Raw genomic sequence first — 27,056 nt, 5'->3', positions numbered from 1 at the left:
GAAGTGACAAGATGCAGCTGCCTGCAGCCCCACAGCCATGCTTTTTCACTCCTGTACTGACCTAGCTGCCCAGTGCCAGGTGGGAAGCTCCCTGTGCTCCAATCCACAGGGCTGGAAAGACCACATTCCTCCTTTTCCACTCCACATCTCCAGGACAACTAGGAATTTGACAGTGCGGTAGCACTTTTCCCTTTTATCATATATTGTCAAGGATCAGCTATGAGCCACATAATCGAGCAGCTGCTATTCTGCAGCAATAAATAGCCATTATAAGCAGAATTAAGTGATCTGACTGCAGGCAGAGAGAGAAACCAAGAAAAGCTGATGCTACTGCTTTAGTAACCTTAAAGGTTTTCAAGTATTTGAAGTTCTCTCAATGAGAGAAGTCTAGTCTCAATGACTCAACTATTACCACAACTCAAGCATACTTTGTTTGGCTTTTGCCACCATTTTTAATACTCAAGAAAGCAACTGCCTGCGTAAAAGTGTTATTATTTTCATCTTAAAGCACCTTAAGAGTTTGCAAGGAAATAGCAAAGGAATGCTGATGTTTTAATTCTACATGCCCAGCAAAAAATCTAGCATCAAGTAATTTTTTGTAAAACTTACTTTTATGTATATGCTGCCATAAAAGGTCTTTAAAAAAGTTACAGCAAATATCACTAACAGTAAAAATGCTCAAGGTAACCACTTCTTACGAAGTAAGTTAGAAGCTTAAGAACCTTTAAGAAAAAAAGATAAGCCTTTTAAATTTGAGACCTCCTGGGCTCAAAGAGGCAGGAGATGCAAAACCACAATCCAGACTCCCTTTACAAACATGTCTTTATACCTGCCCATGCTCACTGTGCACTGCTCCACAAAAGCATGTGAAGCTTTCCTACTGCTTCTGTGTCATTACAGCCAACGAGTATGGAAACATAACCTCCTTATGTCAGAGAAAAGCTTACAGCATCAAGAAGTCAACATATTCATATTCATGAATCAGCTTAAAGCAATCATGCCGTTCTGGGCTAAGGAGAGAGCTTTTTTTCAATTTTTCTCTTCATTTCTTCCCTCTTAGTGCCAATACACAGGCACCTCCTACCAAACTAGGCCATCTGGTCACTTGACAGCTGTAAATAGCAAGCAGACAGTTAACATTGTTCAGGAGATTTACAATACCACAGCATTTGCAGGTAGTTACAATAACCCTGTGGGTTAGTTTTGCATTTTATTTTTTAATCTTTAGAAGGTGAAAGAATTGTGCAGTTGTGCTCAATAACTGTCATTAAATTTCTTAGCCTAGCTTTAGCCCACCTGGACCCATCCTCCCCACATATTCAACTAGCTATGTATCTGTTGTACCAACAATATACAAAGAGCTTAAAGTCAAAAATAAAAGGGGATTTGTTTAGAACCTTGAAAACTGCTTGTTAAGGTCACCAGGAATTGAAAATCTGATAAAAATTTCTGGTTAAAAGGGAAAAAAATACTACATATTCTTTAAAAAGAAACAGTGTAAGACATTTAAAATCTCTATATTGGATTTTAAACATTAAATTAACTTGAAAATGTTTTTAATACTTAAGGTTACCTGAGAAAACTTTGATTTTTTTTTTCTTAGCCTAGGTGAGCAAAAAGTTTGGATTTATCAGAGTTAAGCTTTCCGAAGTTCATACTGATGGTAAAAACCCTAGAATATGAAACATTAAGGTAACTCTAAACATCATGGTTACTGTTAGTGTAATTCCACTGGGAAAAAAAAACCAAAAATCAAATAAAGGAACTACACAATTTAATAGAAATAAGTTTATGGCTGTTCTGTAGCACACACACAACACACCAATAAACAACAACAGCATGCCAATGTATTCTGTTTACAGAAAAAATGTTGAGTATTAAACTGAAGGACTAACATTAATCTATCAAAATCTACTTAGAGTGTAAGAAGTCTTTTCAATCAAAGCAAAATGTCTAGCCTGAACTTACTTACATTATACTTCTGCAAATATCAGCATAGAAGTTTATGTTTTTAGCAATGATTCAGTCAATAAACTGTTTTAAGCTTACATCTACAGTAGCTTTTTTTACACATATTGTATTTCACATAGTAGAGTTTAGTTCTACACAGGCATATTTTATAGTAAGATTAAACGGCAGCCTGGTTTTTAAGAACTTTCATGCGGCTAAATTTTAAATAATGTTTTCCCCTCTGAAAAAGTAATCACTGAATAAGTAGATGTCAAATCCCCCAATAATATTTCCTCCACATTCCCAAAACTCATCCAGTGCCTGGCATGCCCTCTGTTTCCATAGCCTCAAGCCTAAGGCAAAGAGACCAGATACATTTTAACAGAACCCAGTTCTCCTTGAGTGAACTCTGGGATCCCAGAGCCAAACACTCCACTCACTCATGAGCCATGGATAACACCAGCCTGGGAAATTACAGTTTATTTGGCTCACAGTCACCTCAAGAATAAGACCAAATAAATAGACTTTAGCTTTTTCCTCGACAGCCCTTCTTCAGATACATTACCATCCCAAAAATAGGATTAGATTCGACTCTCTAGTGGTCTGCAGGAAATAGACCTAAAGAAACTAGGAGTTTCAGTAACCTACCTAAAACTGCTAGTAATGAAATTAATACTTTAAGTGCAATTTCTCAGAGGCAAGTGTAACTCAACTACCTTCTTTGTAGCTTCACAGGATACATGTCCATGCCTCATGAGAGAGTGATAGAAATCATAGAACCAGTTCTATTATTTATACTGTAAAATTGTTAGCCAAACTTCGCAAAAATACACACAGCCTTCACATTAATCCTTATACTGTCTTATGCACATGTGTTCCAATAACAGTAGCATTTTCCAGTTTTATTTTCTAATGACCTCTTGACGAATATAAAGTTTCATGCTAGCCATCAAATGCCACAGCTGATTCAGATTCATCTCAAGAGATGCTACTTACAATGAATATAACTAGCATAAAATAGTTATACAAGCACAGATAATGGATAGTGTTCATACTTTACTACAATAATTTGTGAAAACAACTCATTAATAGGACTTTGAAAAGAACTGAAAAACTATGTGAAATGCTAAGCATGAACTGCAAGTTACTAATGCAATTCAGATAAGAAAAAATCCATTTTGGTTCATCTGCATGTCTACTCCACAGTGTAAACTAGAAGCATTAGAGACAAAAAAAAAAAACTACTGGGCAAACAGTTCAGCATTCCCTCCCTCTCCCCAGTCCATCCATACAATTATCTCCAGACAAATACTTCATACACAAGGGGTTTTTTCCGCATACAACTATTTTGATTATTAACATTAATTTTGCAAAACTTTTAATGGCACATCAGCAGATGTTCTTTTCAGAGGATTTCACAACATCCCATCTTAATGGTGAAGCAGAGGAAGAGCCTAATTGTCCTTAATCCTCTATTCAAAATAGGTTAGATGAAATCCTCTTTTGACTGAAGCAAAGAGATTAGTGAGTGTCACCAGGAAAAAGAAACACTATTCCCCCCTTACCCTGGCCTGTATCTAGATGAGCTTAATGATTAATGAAGGAAACAGATTCTCCTATTTCAAAAAGGGAAATTAGTTTACAGGGAAGAGCAAAATAAATGGAAAAATGACTCTATGAAATATCCAAATTCTTAAGCTTCCACGCTAGTAGTAACGACCGTGACAATGTAAATAAGATGCATACCAAAAAACACATTCTCAGTATGCCTCAGTAACCAGAAAAGAGCTCATGTGAAGACCCTTTCTTTAAATAGCAATACACATCTTTATCCCTGATAAATCTGGGCACAATTTTTGACATTGCTAAATGAACAGCACACAATCTAAGGAAGCACACGTGCACCCATCTGCACATGAATGCATATGAATGCAGACAGGAATAAAGATGGAAATAGGTGGTATCAGGAGAAGCAATGCAGAACATTTAGGTAACAAGACAAAAACCAACCCCAAAACACAGACACTACAGGCTTGTGTTCACACCCAGTTTTCTTCCTGTGACACAGTAATTTTGTTCTCTGGAAGCATTAAAGTACCCCTACAACTTCTCTCTCTATGGAAAAGGTAGACAGTACTCTCATCCGTGTCCCAAGAAGAGAAGAATGCACATAGTAATTAACATCAGCAAAGATAACTAGGTGATATATCAGCCTGTGGTCTTCTGTGATGTTGAAACAAACTCCAGAGTCACTGGCTCATCTCCTCAGTCTCCTAGAACAACACCAAGCTAGGCTGCAGTTTCTTCCTAAAAAGAGTGCATTTTTTAATATAGTATCACAAATACTCAATACTTTCAAAATTAAAATCAAAGTTAAATTGAAAAAAAAACCGAAACACTTTTAATGATGGCTCAAAGAGTCTGTGCCACAGGCTTCTCAGAGTCATTACAGAGGGAAGAAAAACAGCTTGTGTACGTATGAGATAGAATAAGAATCCCTGGTTTGTCTTGTCTACCTGCAGCTGTTACCATGGTAATTATAGCAGAGAAGATAATAGCATTCCAGTGTCATTTTGCTTCACAGCTCAGGATGGATGAACTTCAGCTGAAATGTCCCTCAACAATTATAAAAATAAAAATAATATATTATCCTGTGTAATGGTAAATCATTAGAATAAGCAGAATTATGCTGGAAAAAAAATATCAACTGTCTAAAAGACTTCTAAGAGGAGAGGCAGGCTGTTTTTCTCAAACATCAGCAACAAAAAAAACCCAAAAAACCCAGTAAAGTTGAATCCAATTGCGTAACAGGTTCTAAAGCATCTGCTCGGTCTTCTCTGCTACATGGTTTTCTCTTGTTTCTGCTCCCTGACACACCTGCACATGACATGCAGCAGGCATCCCACGGTAAATCCCACTGGAGCACCTCAGAAACCACGACAGATTTCTAGTCACACTTAAGCCTAGTTAGATGGACTAAGTTTTATTATGCCCATCTCAACACCACAAACAGTAGACAGCCATGGTATCTGTGGAATGCTTTACTTGTCAGCCCAATCACTGTTCTCTAAGTGTTGGGGGTTTAAAAAGCAGGCTCATTAGAAAATCCCATTCCATCTTGTCACTTTTCTTGTTTCAACCACTACTGTACAACAGAAGAAAAAATTCAATGAGAAACAGTGATCAGAGATGTTAAGCTATAAATGCGCTATGTGGTACTTTCCATTCCCCAAAATAATTTTCAAAAGGCTTCCTGCTTGCAGAACTGATACTCAGTGGTGCTTGAGAAAGCGCATAGAAGAGGAACAATATTAAACTTTTTTTAATCAAACAACATGTTATCAAGAGACAAAAGCAACTATACAGTTTTTGGATTTTTGATGCTAAAAAAAGATCAAAACTTCTCAATCTATTTTAAGTCATTGAAACAGTTCTACAATTTAGATGCTCCAAAAACAATGTTTTCTACTATCACAGAACATCTGATGAGTGCAGATGAGTAATATTTTGTAGTCAATAGCAACCAGCATGTAATATGTACACTGACTTCCTGTAAGTTAACTGTTTTACATACGCAATGGCCTATTTTCATTTGTTTATTCTCAAAAGAAAGAGGAAGTTGTTTTTCTTCTGTAAATTAGTTAATTGATGAAGTGGGGGGAGGGGAAAAAACAGAGCTCATGCAATTCTCAATGTTTACTGCCCTTCAGCAATAAATAATTGATGGGGGAAGGGAAAGTACCTTGGGGCTTTTTGAGCATCAGATAATACTGAAATATCTTTAAAGTACATTACAAACCAGAATGAACAAAAGACTCACTACCAGTATGAAGAGCTAAATTTGCAGGAGTGAAATTCTGTCAGCCACACTCAACAAAATTAACTTCTAAGGAAAGCTTTGAAACTTTTTGCCTTTTTAAAATAACTTGCTGAAAAGTCAGCAGGAAGCACTCCATAGAGTAGGTGCATGCCCCCCACACCCCCAAAAAAGAAGAGAAAAAGGCAATTAGGCAAATAACAAAGCAATGGTGCTTGGGGAAACAGAAATCCAAAAGTTATTCATGCTGTTTGATGCCCTCTGTTGAACCTTCCACAGCAGGAAGAACTGGTGGTACCTGCAGGGAAGCAGAGCTGAGAGATGGGAAGCATCTCAAGTTTCAAAAAAAGCATTGTGACACACAGACTTGCACAAGAGATAACAAAAATGGATTACATACCAGGAATAGACACAAACCCTTATGAGCTTCAAGTTACTAATTGTTGACCCATAAATACATACACAGATCCTACAGAGAGCATTTTCTGTACACTCAATACAGCTAGCAGAAAAGGTCTGTCATAGAAATATGTTTATATAAAGCTTAAAACAGCTTCCAATTTTGCCAAATTATACCTCTGAACTTAAAACATAACACAACACTTTTGACTTACTTGACAAGGAAGAAAACTGTTTATCAGGAACCTTGATTAAGAAACAGACTACACCAGTTTAATACTCATCTGCAGGAGTGCAAAGGAAGCTGAATAAATTCAGAAGCAAAAGCAAGAACCAAACTCAAATGAATTAACTAAATTTAGATTAAAAATATTAGGTCATCTGAAACACTTGACAAATGGATTGTCCTTTAAGGTACAAATGACTGTAAAGCACCAAGGCTTACAATTTCATTAACTTTCAGGTCAAAGCAGTTATCAACCTCTACTACATCAAAGTCAGATAAATAAATAAACTCAAGTTCAATATTAATTTATGTCTACTAAAGACTACATACACAAGCAAAGTGCTTAGAAAATCTAATCAGAAAACAATTTTAGAATTATAATGCAAATCAAAAGCAACAAAATCATCTAAGTCAATGACAAAAAGTCACAGGCTGGCATAAAACTTAGTTAAGAACTTGCTAATAATCCCTACCATAACTTCCTGGTTAGGCTTGTCAAATGTCTTCTCAAACTATGATTAAAGTCGACCCACTTCTACAAAAGTGAAAAACAAGAGTTTCCATTTGTAAACTCAATTTATTCTAGCCTCCCAAAAAAGATTTTCAGAAATACCTGCACAAGTAATAGGCCAGCAGCTCCCCAGAGACCAAAGCTGTAGTAAATCACTGTTCCTTCTGGAAACATGTTTTACCAGCTACTACATGCATTTAGAGATACTTACACAAGTAACAAATACTTAAGATCCAGATTTGTAATCCTGAAGTAACAGGGGAGTCTGACAGAGGAGAAGCAGTAAAGTAGCAAGATCTCTAAATATACTACATAATACAGGCAAAACTCCTCAGTAATACAGACCTCTGACCCAGTAGCATTTACTTTACAACCTAAAGCCATCAACCTGGGCAGGAGCTTTTAGTGCCCAGGGCCAGCTGTCTTATAAACACAGAGCAGACTGTCACCATAGGCTGCAAGATGTTCAGCAACCATTTAGTGTCCAAACAGGCATATGCTGAAGAGCAACATCCTCCCAGACTGCCCAGATATATTCAAATCAATATTCAGAGATATCCAAATCCATGTTCAGATATAAACAACTACATAAGACATACGCCCATGTTTTATGAAGGAAAGTGTTCATTTTGTGAGAGATGTCACCAAAGCCTGTTTAAATATTATTAATCAACTTTTGACTATGATGAGGACAGACTTCAGAAGTCCTCTCACCAGCAAAAAATAAGTGATCATAGAAAACTAAAGCAGCTACATTAATACATTGATCTGTTCTTGTGCAGAACAGATCACTTAATGTGTCATCACAATGTCCCAAATAATTTAACTACAAAATAGAAGCTAATCTTGTATAGAGGCAGTTTTAATTGCCATCGTATCTGGTTTTCTCCCTCTAAATAGTGCACTGCTTAATATTAAGCTAACAAGTTTCTGTTGTTACTAAGCAGGTTCTGCATGACACTTACAGGATACCCCATGCTAATTCTGTATTTTCTGTCTATGCAGCTGCTCTCCCTGGGGTAGCACATATCCTCTGGGGAATCCATGGAGAAGACAGAGAAGCATTTTGTCTGATGCAAAAGCAACATCTAGAAAAAAGGTTCTATTTTTACAGAGTATGTGACAAAAAGTATAGACCCATCAAGTAATGTTCATACTACCCACACACAGCCATTATTCGCATTATTTGGGAAATAATAATAATTTTTGGTGTCAAAAAAGATCTTATCTTAATGTAGAAGACTTATTCATTTCCTATGATTCCGTGTAGAAGCAAAGCTGTATATTAGGCTTTATTTCTATTTTGTTACTTAAAGATGCCTCTAATGTAATTCATACACATTCTAAAGCAGTAAAATGCACAGATAAACCCCAACAGACACAAATAAGAAAATTACAACACTGTTTATCAGCTTGAAAGATCACAAAGGATATGGAAAACTGAACTTTATGTCAGCTGTACTGCAGTGAAACAAACAGCTTTTCTGTAAAAAAGTTATTTTTCAGCATCAGTCCTGTAAATTGAGTATGGCTACAGGAAGCAAGACGTGAAATGAAAATAACCCAAAATTTGCAGGGTGATCTAAAGAGGGGGAACAAAAGAATGTCAATTAAAAAAGTAAGATAAAGACAATTCCCTCTTGTACTTCTACGTGACTACAACAACCTTTGGTGAAGAGGTATGAAGTACAGTATGACTAGCATGCTGAATAGAGATTTTATTCAACCAACATCACAAAACTCTTCAGTGCCTTGAAGATAGAAAAAGGACATTCAGTGCAGGTAAAACAGCAAATATTTGAAAATGCTAACCAGGAAGCTGACAGCACACGGTCATTACTATTCTTCCACAGAGCTTTGGAAATATGTGCACCGATTTTGCACTGCTTCAGGAGAGAAAATGACCAGTTCAGGAAAAAGGAATGGGAGGGATCTTCCCAATCAAACAACCCCCCCTAGTATTTAACTTATGCCTTTATGTCCTACAACAGACAGGACCGAGAAAGAAAAGTAATGACACGGAACTGTTAAAAACCATCCTATTAGAAGTTTCCATTAGTCCATCATATCATAACTGTTTGTTTTCCTGAGACTGTACCGTAAGAGCTCCCAACTAGCCCAGCATCTCCAGATGCATCAGCCAAGGTTCTCAGTATAATCCAGAGACCAGCCTTCTCTAGGAAGGGCCAGCAGCTGAACAAGTCCAGGAGACTTGCAGAACAAAAATTCATAGCTCTAAGACCCTGATCAAGAAAAAGTTTTTGTATCAAGTTTAACTAAACACAAGCTTAAGCTTACTTTGGAATAAACACAAGATGTAACTATCCCCTCCAGCTCTCCCACACAAGAGCCAGTGCCTTGACTCCCTTATTAAAAGTAGTTTGGAAAGTGGCAAGCACATCTACATCTGTGCCTGGCTGGTGCGTACAGAGCTTTGGTGAACAATTCTGGAGTGATGCCCCTGACATGTACATCTGCTACTCATGCAGAGCAGTCAGCTTCGGGCCCAGCAACCAACTAAAACTAGTACTTTTAATTTTCACTGCTGCAGATGTACAAAAGCAGTTGAACCATGGAGATATGAAAAAGACTAGAAAAACCATGCAACACAGACATAAGGTTGCCAGACCTCAGCGGTCTTACTGAATTGAACACAAATTTACTTACAGCACTGTTTCCTTAAAATTACCTTTCCATGGAAGAAAGGCTACGAATTTAAGACACTGAGTGAAAGCAGAATAACAAAAAACAACAGGTGAAAATACACAAGGCAGCATGGGCTATCCTAGGCATACACACATAACAGAAGGTAGTGTGACCTAGGCAATAGGAAGCCTTCTCCACGTGGGATATAATAATGTTCCATTTATCTTTTAGACTGCTGCATTAGTCTCATCAGCAGTGCAGGAGGGTGGTGGCAGTTCACAATTGAAGAGCTCAAGCCCTTCACTTTCAGCATGCTGTCTTCTCATGTACCTTTACTGCAGCTGTTCTCAAGCCCACTTCCATCATATTTGATGCTTAAGCCTACTTTGAAAGAGGTTAGCAACAATGTTATGCAGAGGAGCTTTAACAGTGTGCTTGCTCTGTGCAAAATGAACGCGCCATCTGTACAGGCTCCAGAAGTGAGCACACAAAGAAAGAAAACTTAAACTAAATCCAACAGTTAGATCAGCACTGACAGATCTCTATACCCAAAGTGATCCGACCTCTTTCCAAACAGACCTCGGCACAACTCACCTGGTCTTTATATCCATAGAGATCATTATCTCTCTTATACCTCATTATTACTGTTGCTACACGTTATTTGGAGTAGTCTCTTTCTGTTCTTAGGACCACTTTCTAAAGATCTATATACACATAGTTGCTTTCTATAACCACCTCTCCACTCTCTCCTCATCCCACACAGATCCTATTGTAAACCAGAAGAAAAAGGAGTGTAATTTTTGATCTCTACTACTTTTCTTTGTTTATACTTCAAAAAGACTTCAGCCTGTAGCTTCCACCTGTAGGTGGACACAGCTCTTGGCACACACAAAACTAAGTGTATTTACTGTGAGAAAACTTGAGTGCTCTGACCAAAACAAAAGTACTTCCTGCACAGAAAGAAAAGCTGTTTGTACTCGAAAATCCTTATCATCTGTCCCTTTCTTTTCAAAGTTACTTCCTTACCCAAAAGCAGAAATTCACCATTTCCTGGTACTGGTGGTCCCCATGACTTGTGCTAAACCCCACACTTACAGGCATTCTGCTAATCGACTTAAACCATTATCCCGAGCATTTAACAGGCGTTCCATGGAACTGGAGCCGCGCTCACTGACGCGCCTCAGCCCACACTGGGACCCCAGTCTAACGCGCTGCCGAGCTGCCCTCCCAGGCGATGCGGGTGTGTTTCCACACGCTGACCAACAAACCACATCAGCCGTCTTTCCCCGGAGCGCTCTCAAGTCTGCCCCGCTTGAATCTTACTGCGCACACCTACAAAAACTTGGGATCGTTCTGCCCATTCGTCAGTATACTTAAATTAGACAATTCCACAAAAAAGTCGCCTGACTGAAACAATATAGGTAACAAAAAGAGAAAAAAACAAACCAAAAGCAAACATGTAAAAAAAAAAAACAACCAAAAACCAGAGAGAAGCTGGAGAGCTAGAGGTTTTATCTGCCCTGCTAACTACGTGCACTGTAGTCTCAGGTCAAGCCGCTGAGGCTCAGAAAGGACAGTCCCGTGGGGCGGCCGGGCTGCGGGGAGCGCACGACACCCGGGGCCGCCGCTGCTGCATCCCCGCTCGCACCGGGCATCACGTGCGGCGGCCCCGAGGCTCCCCGGCCGCCGGGCCGGTCACGGGACCGCCCAACTCCTGACCGAGCCCCTCCTGCGAGCCGGGGCCACGGCGGGGGCTGCCCCCGCGCCCCGGAGCGAGCGGCACCGGCGGTACTCACGTATCGGCTCACGAGGGTCCGCAGGAGGCTACAATCCATGGCGGGCGGGCGGGCGGCTCAGGACCGCGCCGCCGGGTGCTCGCCGGTGCCGCCGGGCTCCCTGGCTCGCCTCCTCACTTGCCACATGCAGAGAGCCGCGCTCGCCCCGCCGGACCCGCTGTGACGCCGGCCCGGCGCTCGCCGCCGTCCCCCGGCTATGCCATGTGCTCGCCGCCGCCGCTGCGGCGCGGCGTCCCGCGGCCCCGCATGCCCCCCGTCGCTGCTGCCGCTAGAGTCCCGCCGAGGGCAGGCAGAGGGGAGCGCGCTGCCGGGAAGGCTCTCCCGCCCCCCGCCCGCTGCGCTCTGCCCACCGCGCGCACCGCCCAGGGCTTTATCCGGCGGGCGGGGCCGGGGCCGCCCCCGCGCCGCTCCCCCCGCCCTTCCCCGGGCTTGGCGCGCGCGCGCGCGGGCCCGCCCGGTACCGGCCCGGCCCCCGCCCGGCGCGCGCCGCTCTGATCTCGCCGGGCGGCCCCGGCGGCGCGCACGTCACGCGGGGCGGGCACGCGCGCGCCGCCGGCCGTGCCCGCGCCCTGTCCCGTCCCGGCTCCCGGCGGGGGGGGAGGCGGGAAAGCTGCCCGTGCCTGGGAATGGGCTGGGAACACCGGGGTGAGCCCCTGCGTTATGCTGGCAGCACTGGCGGGAGCGATACTGGGAGGGAAGGGAAGACACAGGGAGAAGGCAGAGAGCAATATCGCGTGCGTTGGGAGGGAACCGGGAGCGCTGGTGGAGAGCCAGGGAGTGGCACTGGGAGCAGTGGGAGGGGAACTGGGAGCACCGAGGTTAGCCACGAAGCGATACTGGAAGGACTGGGATGGCATGAGAGCATGGAGTGGCAGCCAGGGAGTGATGCTGGGAGCACTACGGGGAGTCACTGAATGATGCTGGCAGTACTCGTGACTACAGAATGGATTGGGTTGGGTTGGAAGGGACCTCAAAGATGATCTAGCTCCAACCCCACCGCCATGGGCACGGGACCATGGGGGGGCGGGGGTGGAGCCAGGGAATGTTGCTGGGAGCACTGGGGCGAGCCGGGAAGTAACACTGGAGGTACCGGGAGGGAACTGGGAGCGAGGCGGGGAGACAATGGGTGATACCGGGCGGACACGGAGAGCGCTGGGAGCGTCAGGGAGCGGTGACCCTGCGCCCCGCCCTCACCTGCGCCGCTCTGGGCAGCGGGGAGCGGCCGCCGCGCCCTTCCGGGGCGGAGGTGCCCGCGGCAGGACAGCGCCGACCCCCGCCCGCCCCGGCGCCTCCCTGGGACGCTGTCCCGCCGTGCCTCCTGCCGCCCGGGCTGCGGGACGGGCTGCCCCAAGTGCTGCCCGAAGTGCTGCCCGAAGTGCTGCCGGTGGCCCGCGGAGTCCGAGCCGTGCTGGGGGCGAGCCCCGCTCCGCCCGGCCCGGCCGAGGAGCGGCGGCGCCGGGCGCAGCACGGCCGGGAGCCCGGCGCGGACAAACGGGACCCAGCCCCCTCCTAAAGCGCGGCGTGAACGGCTTCAGAAACTTCTGTGCGGTGGCGAGCCCAAACATCACAGTCCTGCTATGCCCGCAAACAGCAGAAATTACTTGGTTGTAGGTAAAGGGATAACCAGAACTCGGCAAAAAATGAGCGCGAAAGAGAAGCAGAAGGGTATCATTATCCCCTTCTTTTTTTTTGTCTCTTCCCTAAATGCCTGAGACAACACCGTTTAGGTATTTAGGCCTTTGTTTTCTTCAGCTGTCGTTTTTTCATGCCATTCATACCGAGGAGCTCACTCAACATTGTAGCAATCTTGTATGTAGTCTCAGATAACTCTGTAGCACTTTGTAGAAAATGAAGGCTCTAAACCAAATACTTTCTCAAAAACTAATTGAAACTTACTGATTTCATAAAATTCAATCTTTTACTAAAAAAGTCGATCTTAACAAAATAAGAATTTTATGCTTATGAAAATCCATTCCCTTCTTCGGTAGCAATCACATAAGCTGTCCCTTTTTGTACAGTTCATGGCTAAAATAATGAAGTTTTTGCTTATTTCGGTTTGTGTTTTGTCATAATTACATGACATCATCAAATTACACGACACCATCAAATATTCTACCACAAAGAATGCACAAATTTCTAATACAACAAACACATAGGAAAAATAGAAATTGAACTATTTGAGATCATTACATAAATACTAAGAGAAAGAACATATGACTGTTTACAGGTCACCTTTAATATAGGTGCATTTTATAAATTCAGCAGGTTTTATTGCTGGTTAGATTGCAAAATGTATAATTTAATGCACACTAAGTATACTGTGGTCAAGCTAATGTTGCTGTTCAAACTCTAAAGGGACATTGGTCTAAACCCCAATTGTCATCTTGGTTATGACTAATAATTTATATTCATTTTGCAGCACCTTCCATTTTCATGCTCCTGTTTACAGACCAAACACTTCTGTGACATAGGTTTCTGTACTTGCATTTCGTTGCATTCAAGCAATCATCACTGAAATGGAAAGGTGAACATAAAAAAAAAAGATCCATGAAACAACTGGAATTTTTCTCAAAATTAGCAATCCTGCATGAGTTAACACAAAACTACTTTATTTTCTGTTTATATACAAGAACAGTTACATATTAAAATAATATGTATGCACGTCATCAGTCTTCACCAAGAAAAAACTTCAGAAGAATTTCATGAACATAAAGTAATAGTTTCAAAACAGATTGTAAAGCTGTAACAGTGAACTGTTTCCATTGCTTTTTAGCACACTTCTCTGTCTAGCTATTAAAATTTCAAAGAAATTATGGAATATTCATATTTTTGTAATATATTTTCAAGTTACTCTGCTTTTGTTCAAACAGTACCATTTAATCAATCAATTTAATGATGTTGCTTCCTACCTGGGTTTGGAGTGAAAACAAATTTTCAAATTATGCAGAAAGTTGCTTTCTAAAGTTCTCTTTCATTTAATACTCTCAGTAGTTTCTCTCATCCAGATGAGAGAATGTATTTTTTACACTTCATGAAGTGTCACTGTGTGCAGTGCCCATGTTCTTGGTGCACCACATGGAGCATCTCTGAAGGGAAGGGAGTTCACCTGCTGAGCTGGGAACAGTTAACAACAGTTCAGTTCTGAGCATGAACTCCTTGCTGTCTCCTCAGCTTAGGTAACCAAGGTGGGGCTGCAAGAAGCATTTTCCTCAGATGCAGAGCCTGGAAGCCGCTCATAGGTGTAGGCTGGCTGCATTCCCTGGGGTGAGAAGGGGACCAAAGCTCCTGTCCTCACTGACTCAGTGCAGGGCAGGGGACACGTGTGCTCAGATAAAGCCATTTCCAGGCTACTGCTCAAGCAAAGCTGAGCCATTTTTCTGCCCTTCCCTACACTGCCAGGAAAAAGAGAGAAAATGAGCACAGCTGGGTTCTGGGCACACACTAGGGTGAAATGCCAACCTACATTGGTGCTTTGTGCCCATATTTCCACAAAAAGGGCACCTAAATGTGCAGGCCAGAGGAGAGCACTGGTAGGACACTGAAAATTTGCACAGGACCTTGCCAACTGAGCTGTGTTCATGCAGGGAGGACTGCACAGCATATACATTTTACAGTTAGAGTGACAAGCTTCTCCAGGGTCAGTGTGCAACTGAGGAGGGTGTTGAGGTCACACTTTTAGACTTTGGTACATCAAATCTGCCTAAGTCAGGCTTAAGGTGCCTGAGTCCTTTATTGGATCTATCCTAAAGTGACCTGCTAAAGGTCACGTTGTGACTTAGCAGTCAAGCCAAATGAGGAGCCTTGATCTTATTGGTCATGGATCTGTTCTGCCTATTATGCAATGTTTCACATTTAAGCAATTTATTAAACTAATCATCTTTGTCTTTGAATATACCATCACATTCATTTCACTCCTCATTTCTCATTTTAAAAATTCCTAAAATTACCTGTATGCTGTATTTTCTAAATTTCTTTTGTCTTTTCTGACTGCAGATTTGACCTCCTGTTCTACTGCTTTCTGTTTCTCCTTCCTATTCTTCTGATTGATTCCTTGTGATCCATTACTGGCCTTTCAAGATACTCCTACCAGCCCAGCTGAATTACCACATTCTCTAGATCATACTACTGACCACAGAATAAATGAGTAACATGGTAGGCATCAGAGGATCTTTGTTCTAGATTTTAGTTTATCATCTATATAGGTTCCTGCTTCTTACTATGGTAGTGGCTACTTACCTCTAGTAGTTCTGGCCAAAATTACTAAATACTTAGTGAAAAAACTGTATGTAGGTGATAAGAGTTGTCTTGGGCATGTGTGAGAATAGTGTGAGGAATGGGAAATGGTAGAGACTGAAAAGCTGTTAATTGTATGCAGCTTATCCGCTTGAGAAACTGTGCTTTGAGTGAAATTGTTTATCCTGCGGTGTCCCTGGCTTTTCCCCTATAAAATATCACTTCTTAATTGTGTATCTCCATCTATTACATTTCTGAAAAGCTAATGAAAAGACCAACTTCTTCTCATTCTTGAGTCACCATATATTTAAACTAGTTAATTTGTACTAATAAATTACCCCCGTAGTGAACAGATGTTTGTTTTGATCTATTGAAATAGTATTTTCTCAGATCTTTCTGAATATTAGTTGTGAAAAGCAATACCAACAATAATTCTGAAATATGCTTTATGTTAAAAACATTTCACTGCCTGGAGTTTGTGATGGATGTACTTCATTTGAAGAAGAATATAATTAACAGTTACTGTGATACTCTGACAACTTACCTGCCCAAGACAGATAACAAATTGAAGGTGAAGATAAAGCAAGTAAAATGACCAGCATCAAACCACTCTGATGATGATTTTAGTAGAAGTAGAGCAGCCCAAAGGACTTGAGAGAGCGACTCAAAAAATCACTGGACATTAAAGATCACTCTTGCTTGACTTTCTTTGTTTAGATCTGTTTGGTGTTTTTTTTCCAGAAAACATGTATGTGAAAATGAGATACGTTCCTGACTCTTTGACCTATCTGTTTCTAACCTCTGGCAATAATGGATAACTTCTCTTACAGTCAAAAGCTAAATGCACTGTCATTATGGCAACATATGATTCCCACATCCTTGCTAACAAAGGTGACCTTTGTTAAATAGTTTCTTAACAAAATCCTCTAAAAGAACAGAGTATGACTTCTAAACAGATGCAATCAAACAAATGCACATTAGTTAAAATAATTTGTCTGCCGTCTTCTGCCAGCTCAGGCAGTCAACTGCAATTACAACCAAGATTTGTTTGTCTGCTTTACCTGATGCAAAAGATCCAGTCCCTGGCTGCTGCAAAGTAATCCTCTTCACCAAGAGAGGCACAGGAGTCAGGAAGGTCTTACTAGTGACACAGAACCATCACATGGACCACTTGGAAGACTTGCCCCATCACTGTGAAACTGTATGAAACTCGTTAAGTGGAAGCCCAGTCTCCACCAGAGGAAGCTTCTTCTGGGATGAAATGCTGTTGGCTGCTATGGTTACTAATGTGATTTTCCATTTACTTCCTTATTCACTCACCTGCTTTCTTATTCAAGCACCACACACAAGTGCCTCCAGAGATATTTGTTGTTGGAATAGTGACAAACCTCATTAGTGGCAGCCATGCACAATTCAAAGAGAAAAAAGATACAAATGATCAGCAAATAAAGAGAAGAAAGTAAAGTACTGAAATCTATGGGTATTGTGAATAATATCCTGTCCTTGCTGCTTTGCGAACTTTGTGTGCTCTTCACTTTGGATTTGCATTAATGTTAGTCTTGCCTTATGTCTCTATTTTACACCTCAGTGCTTCGAGCCAGCAGAGAACTCCCCACAGTCAGACTCCTGTGACTGTAGAGCTGAGTGCAGCATCAGGATTTAGATGAGCAAAACGCTGTGGTTTATTTTTGGTATCTTAAAGGGACAAGCACATTATTTTGCTGTTTTATTTTGGTGGCACTTCACAGGTGTTTTTCCCACTTTACATACATTTTTTTCACCTTTTACACATTTCTGATCAGACAGTCCTAACTGTGTAGTAGTTCTACGCTCTGAAACTGTCAAATTCCAAATAAATTGCATGACTTGAGGCTATTTTCCCCCCCAAGTATCAAGAAAAAGGAGATAACTTTTTTGAAAGTGTGAAAATTCCTTTCAAATTCCATGGTAATAACCAGATGGACTAGTTAATACAACAAGTATTTATCATAACACACTTGCAGATTAGGAAGTACTTTTTGACAATACTTTATAGCCATAAAAGCAAGCATCTAGTTCTCCAAAAGTGTAGTAAATAATAAGAATATCACTTTCTGGCTCCTTTAATGTCATCTGTAAAATTACTTTTGTTTTGATGAAGCATTCAATCGAAGCTGGAAGAAATCTTTTAGTGGTTTGCTCTTTCCCACCAAGTAAGGCACTAAATATAGCAATATCAGCATGCTGGGCCTCAAAAAAGCTGTGGTTCAGGTTTCTCAAGAATATCTGCTTTTTCTCCTGACTGTATTCAATTTGTTTTATAACTGTTTATTTAGGAAGCATGAGTAACTACAAATCAATATATAAAGTACCAGAAATATTAAACACTACAAAAATGGACCTTTCACTTAGATAATAATGATGCAGTCATGCAGTCATCAGATTTTTCCAGCTTGAAAGTTACAGCTAGCTGGAGGACAAATTCCTAAGAAAGGGACAGAGCACTGCAGCCTAGGGCATTCTGACTTGTCCCATTGCCCACATATCTTTGCATCATTCTCTCTTCCCTTCCCTCTTTGTTATTCTTGGAGGCTGCTTGCTCAAGGGATGGGAGTGGACATGGTACTGAAGTGGTGGTGGCAGAAGAATGTCCAAATTAGGGTCCTTTTTTGACCTCTTCATGCCTCCTGATGACCCCCCCACAGGCAGTAGGCATGGAAGTAGAATGGCTATAGTCCATTATTTTTCCTGTAGGTAAATCCCAGGTGACAGTGACACAGACTGTTCATTTCCATTGTCCGAAAAGTATCAGCATCTCCTCTCAGACTAGCAAAAAAAAAAAAAAAAATCAGTATTCCAATATATATATTCAAAGGAATTTTTGGCCATGTGTTCAGTATTAATGGTCTATACATGGTATTTTCATCTGCCTGTAGCCAGCATCAAAAGTGCTTTTATGGTGCTTTTAAGCTTATTCAATTGAGAAGTAGTTCTTTAAGACACTGCTATGTTTTCCCTTACTGCAGCTATCTGTCTCATCTCCTTGAGCACTGCAGAGGTTGGGCATGATGAGCATTTTGTGGACTGGGAATCTTGCTGTGAGGGAACGTAGTGAGACTTAGCATTTTGTAGATGGGTTCAATGAAGTGTGTGAGATCCTGAAGCTTTCAACCATGACAACATTCAATTCCATCATGTCGCTTGCTGTGAAATGTGCAATGGCCACAGCCATTGCTCTTTTTTTTTTTTTCATGTAAGAGTTTGCTTGTAATTTTAATATAGTTGCTTTGTTCCAATTGACATTTGTGTGCTAAGAAAAATTGCTTTAGTTAAGTAGGCAATAATTCCAGGAAGAATGTTTCCTCCCGGCAGAGATACATTATCACAAAGCTTTACCTCTGTACAAAAAGGCTTATAAAGATATAAATTAGTTGCATAAAAGGGCAAAAATTAAAATTACATTAGCATTTTTATTGCCTTATCTTTCCAGAGTACAGCCTATTGTAAATTATATCTATATTATATATAATTACAGAAGTTTCAATTCCATATTCTCCTTTAACATTCCACACATTTAAATCCTCTAGAGGGGAGCAGGAAGGGAAGCCAGACCTTTATAGATGGTGGACAGATGTATAAATTGGCAAATCTATCTCTGGTCTGCATAAATTTTATAAGCATGACAAAATCTGTGTAGCTTGCTGAGATTGTGGAGGTAGATTTGTGTGATTATGACAGTTGCTTGCCCACAGACACTGTGTGTGTGCTTTTGCTCTATTACACGTTTGGTTTTCTCTGTGTCTTACTTTATTTCATGTAATGGGCATAAAGATTGTGTGCTAAATGGAGAAATAGTAATAAACGGCAGTGATGGCATCCATGCCTTGTCATGATGCTTTCCAAAGCTGTTGGTTCTGAAAAGATGCCCACCTGACTTACAGCTGAGGAAGAAGGAAAGGGAATCAATATTTACACAGGGTGAAAAGGCTGGCGAGGAAAAGATTTTATCAAGAGGCTGTAGTTTGCAAGGAAGAAGTCTTTCTTGAGATGTTCAGTCTGTGAAGACTGAAGTGACTTGTTCTGAGAAAGCTTGTATTTCCATGTAACTGGTCCTAAATTTTGGTTAGGCAAACCCCCTGTTTGCTGGAGTAGGCTGTCCTTATCAACAGGTGAAAGTGCCTGCTGCACTCAGGCAGAAGCTGCTAACAGGGTTAGACTTTCTAGAGTCCAGAAATGTGGGACAGAAAAAAATATCATTAGCTGGGAATTAATCCAGGGGAACCAATGTTTAATAGTAGTGAACTTACAGTGGAGATGGATAATATGACCAGAAACCATTTAAAAGGGATGTATCAGTAGTAAGCCAAGTACTGTGATTAAGTGCCACCAACACTATTTGGTATTGTATAAACAGACATATCTACTAGGGTAGTTCTGCAGCAGTCATTCAGTGTTGACTGAAGTGTTGACTTAAGGCTGCTGTTGCTTTGCCCCATGTTGGTGCTACAGCTTCTGCAAAGCTGGCTGGTGCTGGAAGGGAAAGGCCAAGCTGTGACAAGTGCACGGTTGGTATCTTCTACAACTAGTGCTTTAACATCCCCAGGTGAGAGAATGAAAACTATCTGACTTTTTGAGTATGCCTCTTTCCTTTGCTTCCTTAAATAATTGTTTACTGGCAGTTTACTGCCTAAAATTAGGCCACCATTACAAATGACCTTCAGTGTTACTGCAGAAAGATGAATGTAGCTGAATTTTCCTATACATGGAAATGGAGCTGTGTTTCAAAGCCACATAAAGTAGGAGTTCTGTCCTGAGTGGCACAGGCCTGCCCTGATGCATCTGAGCTGGGGAGTGCATGTGCCTGTGTGACATTTCTAGAATGAGTCCTATAATGGGTATTGATTTATAGCTGGATATGGGAGCGGTTGTTCACGTATTCAATAGTGCTGTTGAAATTGAGTTCCACAATTAGCAACTGCTTTGCCTCTATACTGAGAAGCACATGAGCAAAGAGGAATTTTAAGGTTTTTAACTTAGTTTTCCATATTGCTTAGAGAGGGGAGTAAGAGAAATGTCAATTTTTCCACTCTTCCCTGCTATTCCCTTCCTCCTGCTTTGGAAAGAGAAGGTGGCTCAGGGTAATCATCAAAGGCAAGATATTAAGAACCCAGTAGAGGGATAAGTGATTTATGGAGGCTGCCATGCTTTAAGGTCATGAGTCAGGGATTCCTTCCTTGAAATACTTAGCCCTTAGACTGCCTTCCCATCTTTGCTTGCAACTGTACAGTCCCATTGACATTGGTGGACTGGAACATAGGTAACAGATGAATTTACTCCTGATGATCATCACACTGAATCAATCTGAATGGCTTCTTGCATTTCTGTAGAGCTGCTTTGAGCTTGAGGGGTGCTGACAGTGAAGACAGAAACAGTCTTATGAAAAAATTTTACCAAGTCTTGAGCAACTGTTAGCCAGAAAGAAGAGAGATGAGGGGAAGGGACTAGAGAGAGAAAAGGTGGGTAACTCTTATCAATTAATTCCTGACATAATTATTTATAAATATGTACATGGCCTCATGCATGCAAATTCCTTTTTTCTGTTTAACAGCATGATTACAGTGGGGTCCTTTAGTACTGATCACTGTATACACACACAGATAGACAGAGTATTACAAAATCATGGCACCTTTCTAATAATGTATAGCCTGGTGGCTGATGCATTACATATTTGTAAATATAGCACATATACAAAATGATGCAATGCCTAAACATATGAATTACACTATTTGTAGAGATGAACTTGCTGCTAAAAAAGAAGTGGAATACAGAAGCTGAAACTGTATTACTACAGTGTATTACATATCCCTTAAGTGTTACAGTTATGGGACATAAAAGCTAATTTTAGCCAAGAAGCAGCATATGTTGTCTGAGTTCCATGAGTAGACTGCTGCCAGTATGCTTTATGCTAGTGAGCCTAAAGAGAATTTGGATGGCCTATTACAGCTCTGTAGTTTTTAGAAAAGCTCTTAATGGCACTGAAACCCTGGATAATAAAAGCATTTGTTAAGTCATAGACTTTCTATTCAGTCTCATCCTCAGCTAGCAAAAGAAGGCTGTGGGAATACTATGTTACACTCAGAAAAATTTTAAAAGCAAACAAACAACATTTTATCTCCCGATTGTGCATCTGCTGGTACCAGGATATATTTAGCTGTGTTTATACAGAAAGTAAACAGGTAATTTGACTTCAATGAGAATCAGTGAAGTACTCTGATGGGATTTTCTTTTAAGAAACTCTATTTTACAGTGAAAGCATGGTTGGGCATTTTTACTGCATGAAATTGTAAACCGCTTAAAATATGAGTATTGACTCGGTTTATTCTTGCGTTCATCACATAAACAAAATGCTATAAAATTACTAAATGATGCAAGAAGAGAACCTTTTGTAATAAAACTATTGTCATCTTCAAAGGCCTGAAGAACTACTGAGGTGTTGCATATGCATATAATGTTTTAGAAATGCACTAGAAAGCCTTGTCTAGAAGCCTGGATGTTTATTTAATTGGTGGGAAAATAGGAAAGAGCAGATACTGAGACCCATGCCCTACTTCCGTTACATTTTCAAAGATGCTCTTTTTCCGATACATAAACATTATTACTTGAAATAGTAGTTACTGCAGCTTTTACTCAAGTATTATTTTTGCTGAGAAGAACATAACTGTGCTTCCTTTTTGCCCAGCAATTTTCCTCCTTTTATGATATAATGATATGGTTCTACATAATCTCCTGCACTGTACAGGGTTTCCGTGTTTCAGTCACTGCTGACAAAACCCAACATGTCTCTTTTTTATGTGGTTATGTTGATCAGGAAAAGGTGAAGACAATGAACTTTCCTCCATGATTAGGTTAAAAAAGCACTTTCTGATGAAATAACCTTTTTCAATAAGTTAAATGTTATTGTTCCTATGCTGATAGGCTGCCAAGGCTTTTATTAAAAGCTGGAAAACTTGGCATGTTTTCTCCTCAGACCCGACTGGATTGTTCATACATCTGATGCAGGCACATACGAGGCAATTGATTTATCATGCTTGAGTTTTTGTGCCCTTGACATTTATATCTTAAAAATCAAACCAGCCTGGAACTGCACAGCACATTGCAAACAGGAGGTGTATCCCTGCAGACTTCAGCTACTTAGCATTGGTTTAGTGGTAAAGGACAAGTAGCTGTAAAGTAGCATAATAGTGCTCTTTTCACTTCTATGTCATATTTAGAACCCTGAACATGAGTTCCTTGTGATAGGTAGATATCAACAATATCATAATTTGATGTCTGTCACACTCGGATTACTTTTGTTATGATCTGCTCCAGGCCAGATCTGACAAGGGTGAGGTAGGGGACTCCAGCTGTAGCAGCTGCAGAATATACCAAATACCATGATAATTTATTTTTTAACTTCTTTTCAACAGGTGAACAAATTCTTAGATTGTCCTAAACTACAATGGTAAACCAAAATGGGAAGGGAAGTTAGGATATATCAAAATTTCCTTTTAGTTTTTTTGGGTTTTTTTCTGTAATTTAAACTTTTGTGACTTTTCAGCATCATTCCTCTCTCAGTTGGGTATGATTTTATGCTTGCCAGTTTTCAGTTGATATCATACAGGACAGAAACTCTTCAAGAAAGTCAGGGTAACAATCCCTGCCTGGAATTTCGTGAGATTTGTACATCTCTTTGCAGTTTGGCCTAATCAAGTAACAAATTGACAAGTATTCTTTACCATAACTAAATATGCCTGGTTTAAATAATTAAAACCAAGAACACTACTAATGCAATAACTAACCTCGTTGTGGGTTAATGCTCCTCCAGTGCCTTGTTGGTTTCCACTGATAGGGAGGTAATTGGTTTATGTGCTAAGAAAGCTGTTGATGTTGCCCAGACGGAGCAGGAGGAGGGTCTGAAAGAGGTAGAAAATAGTAGACCAGAAGGATCCCCACATGGGAAAATACCTATGACCTGTGCAAAATCTTCATTAGTTTAAATTCTGTCTCTTTTACATACTTTCTTGCCCACCATGCTCTATTACTTATAAATGCTGAAGGTGATGTGCACTGCTGTGTTATCATCCAAAGAAAAAGGAATTGGAGGAATGAGATATGTATAGAGAGGCTGAAGTCACTGAGATTGAGCATGGGAAGAGCAGCCTGAAGCCTAGACAGAGAGAGGGAAAGTTGTGTGAAGGCTACAGGTACTCAGGAGAGGTCAGAGCTGTAATTAACCTAGTACTTGTGAGAGCCAGAATCTCTCCTTTTCTTTATCTGTTCCCTTACAGACAATTCAGAAGGAGTAATTCTGTAAATGATTGCCTGAACAAGCAGGACCAGGATCTGCTATTTCCTGCAAAGTTCCAACATGACACAGAAGGAAACCAGACACACCTCTGCACACTATTGAATTAACACACTAATTCAAGTAAGGCCCCACTTGAAGAAATTTTTAAAGTAAATCAACCAGACACTCCACAAAGCAGAGGAGGTCTAATACATTTATATCCTTGTGATTGCCCTTCTGTGGCTAAGTTTAATCTGTCAGCTCATATCTAGTTAAACTATGAAAGAAAATCAAACACTGTTGCTTCAAAGGCAGAGTGAGCTTGAAACTACCTGATATGTCAAGCCAGAATAGCTGACATGCAAATTAGGATCCAAAGCATTCACTCTTTTATGCTCAGCCAGGTGCTGGCAAGATCAAAGGGACCCCTAAAACCTTTGAATTTATTGAAGGGAAATTGGGAAATTTGTCTAGAGCTTACAGAAGGGCAGAGAGGACCTAAGTAGAGACATGGGCAAAACTGCAAAAGACACATTGATAAAAAAAAATCCAGACATCTTTTTCCTCCTCCAAATGATATGTCTTGGTCAACATTGCATTAGTGAAATTCTGAAGAATCTCTGATTAATACCTTTGATATGGTAATGACATCTCTTACAATTCATCTTCAAAATTTGATTCAGAGTATAAAGGACTGGGATTAAAGAGCCTTTGAATACTATAGGCCATAGGCTCTTTCCTTTGGTTGATACTAGAAATCATAGGGAATCTGAATACAAGTAGAACAGTTTCAGGAGTAAAACAGCACTAAATTTCTAACAGGGAAACATTAAATCCGAAAAACTTAGATGCTAAACCTCAGCGTCTTCCAGTGGGTGTTAGGCAAGAAAGCAAGAGACAAAAAAAGTGGTTTCTCTTCAGTATCTTATTACAAGCACATGGGCTAAAAGAAAGTAATTAAAGGTTCAAGCAGCATTAACACATATTGTACTAAAAATACCATCCACACTGCATTGAAATTGGCTGGACTGCTTAGCTTTTTCTCTCCTAGCAGTGTCAACAAGAGCATCTGAACTGTTCAGCCTTGGAAGAGCGACTGAGAGGGGACTTTGCTGATGTCTGTCAGTATCTGAAGGGAGGGTGCCAAGAGGATGGAGCCAGGCTCTGCTCAGTGGTGCTGAGAAATGGGACAAGAGGCAATGGGCAGCAACTGAGGCACAGGAAGTTCCTGATCATGAGGAACAAGTTCTTTACTGTGCTGGTGACTGTACACTGGAACAGATTGCCCAGAGAGGTGGTGGAGTCTCCCCCACAGGAAATATTCAAGAACTGCCTGGATGCAATCCTGTGCCCTGTGCCCTGTGCTCTGGGATGACCCTGCTTGGGCAGGGAGGTTGGACCAGATGACCCCCTGTGGTCCCTTCTAACCAGACCCATTCTGTGACTCTGTGATTCTACAATACTAGGCTCTACTGTATCTGCCTAAGAACAGGCTTTTACTGGAAAAATTGATAAGTGGTAACCAATAGTTTTTCATCCAAATCTGCATTATATAAATTTTTACATAACATGCAACGACTAAGAAAATATACTACAAATTTCAATGTCTTCCTAAAATATTTGTCCCTTCTGTCAAAGAGGAAGTTTAATAGTACACTTTTTTTTTTTTTTTTACCATTGGCTGTAATATCTTTTGTCTTTCTTGTCATAAAACAGCACTGTGAGGCAGAAGAAGTACTTTTCTCCTCATATGCAAAAGGGAACTGAGAACACGTGTCGTACATTTTCTGTGTTGTTTTATGCCTTGATTTTATTTCAGATTTTCCAAAGATTCAAAATTTCAAGTGTACACCATGGCATGAAATCTAAGAGTGCAATTTGACTTACATTTCAGTGTCTGCACTCAAAGAATTTTCACCTGAATGAACTCCAGTATAATCAATGAAGACCTAGACACCATAGGCAGGGAGCTCAGGGAGGCTTTCAGATGATCAGATGTGTTTCCCTGTAGACACCTGTCTATATGCAGACATTTCCACTGTAGACACTGACTGGGAGAACCCCAAGTGCAGCTGGATATGCTGGTACCTCTGCATCCTGGCTGTGTCCATGACAATATGCAGCAACAGCCCTTCTCGGCGTGCCCTGTGGCTGATGGAGAATGGACATGTCAGCCAAGGAATGTGTGATTGATGTGGAAGTTGCAGTGGCCCTACATCACATATGGCACAGACAGCTGAGGTCTGCAGGTCTCTGGATTCCATGCAGCCTCATCCTTTGAGCAAGGTGGTCACAGACCAGCTACTGAGCGAGGCAGATAAGGAACAAAACTCTGTCAGGAAATATTCTGGCTGTTAGCCCACCCTCTGTCCTATGGGATAATACAGGTATAAACAGCAGAATTCAGACCAGATCCCATGGGAGTCAGGCACTGAGCTCCTTTGGGATTTTGTCTCCACATGAATTATTGCAGGTTATAGATGAAGTCTTTAAGGCAGAATATAAACAAACTGTGGCATGCCAAACCTTAGGCTAATGTTTTACACCTAAATAATCCATCTTGAAGTGTCTCATGATTATTTTTCATTTTTCTGAAGTACATTAATTTAAAACACTTCTATGAGATATAGAAATAAATGTGAACTGGCTGTTAATTCTTTACATCTGTTTTCATTGAACCAGAAATCATTTTGAATTCTGCCATTTTATTAAGGAGCACTGACATATCACAAAAGAAGAGACAGAGTGGTGTTACATGTTCCTTGTGCCTCTGAGGAAAGGTGCTGAATTTGCTCAGTCTAGGAAAATGAGGCAATGTATTTTGTGTTGATTTTAGCATGGGTAGACAGAAAGCGGGTATGTTTCTGACTTAGGTTGGGAGGGATATGGAAAGATGACTGTGATGGAACGTGTGAATTCAGTGCAGTCAAGGATAGCACAAGTGTTTTATGAAGTTTAGCTTATATATATATATTATATCATGTAAGGTGGATGTAAAAAACCTTTAGAATTTGCAGCAATGTGTAGATAGACTGTTATTTTATATAATCTGTGTTGCTCAGTGTTGCACAGCACCGTGGGTTCCTTCCCCTCTCTGTTGCTAAGTAAGGGTCTTGTGTTGGCCTTCTGGACACTGCCTTTCCTCCCAGCTGGGTGCTCCTGCCCCCAGGCCG

At 40.9% G+C, this 27,056-nt stretch overlaps 1 protein-coding gene and 1 long non-coding RNA gene across 10 annotated transcripts in view; both read right to left on the bottom strand.

Annotated features, from left to right (window-relative positions):
• The window catches only part of ATP11A (ATPase phospholipid transporting 11A), a 115,772-nt gene extending 104,078 nt beyond the window's left edge, over positions 1–11,694 (bottom strand). For 4 of the 9 annotated variants that reach the window (XM_086880200.1, XM_086880196.1, XM_086880201.1 and 1 more), the window contains exon 1: positions 11,346–11,583. In XM_086880200.1, the coding sequence (XP_086736326.1) occupies positions 11,346–11,384 (39 nt within the window). In that variant the 5' untranslated portion in view covers positions 11,385–11,583. Of the gene's footprint in view, positions 1–11,026; positions 11,312–11,345 lie in introns of those variants that run through there. The other 5 variants (XM_086880204.1, XM_086880209.1, XM_086880207.1 and 2 more) reach the window with 3 other exon arrangements.
• A 2,241-nt stretch (positions 11,695–13,935) lies between these two features.
• LOC111922722 (uncharacterized) overlaps positions 13,936–27,056 on the bottom strand; it is a 34,428-nt gene continuing 21,307 nt past the window's right edge. The window contains exon 5 of the long non-coding RNA XR_002860670.2: positions 13,936–18,383. This is a non-coding gene — a long non-coding RNA (uncharacterized LOC111922722). The remainder of the gene's footprint in view (positions 18,384–27,056) is intronic.

The sequence above is a fragment of the Cyanistes caeruleus genome, chromosome 3 (genome assembly GCF_971803275.1).
Source record: "Cyanistes caeruleus chromosome 3, bCyaCae1.hap1.1, whole genome shotgun sequence".
In the NCBI taxonomy this organism is placed as follows: domain Eukaryota; kingdom Metazoa; phylum Chordata; class Aves; order Passeriformes; family Paridae; genus Cyanistes; species Cyanistes caeruleus.
This window is presented reverse-complemented; position numbering and strand designations above follow the sequence as displayed.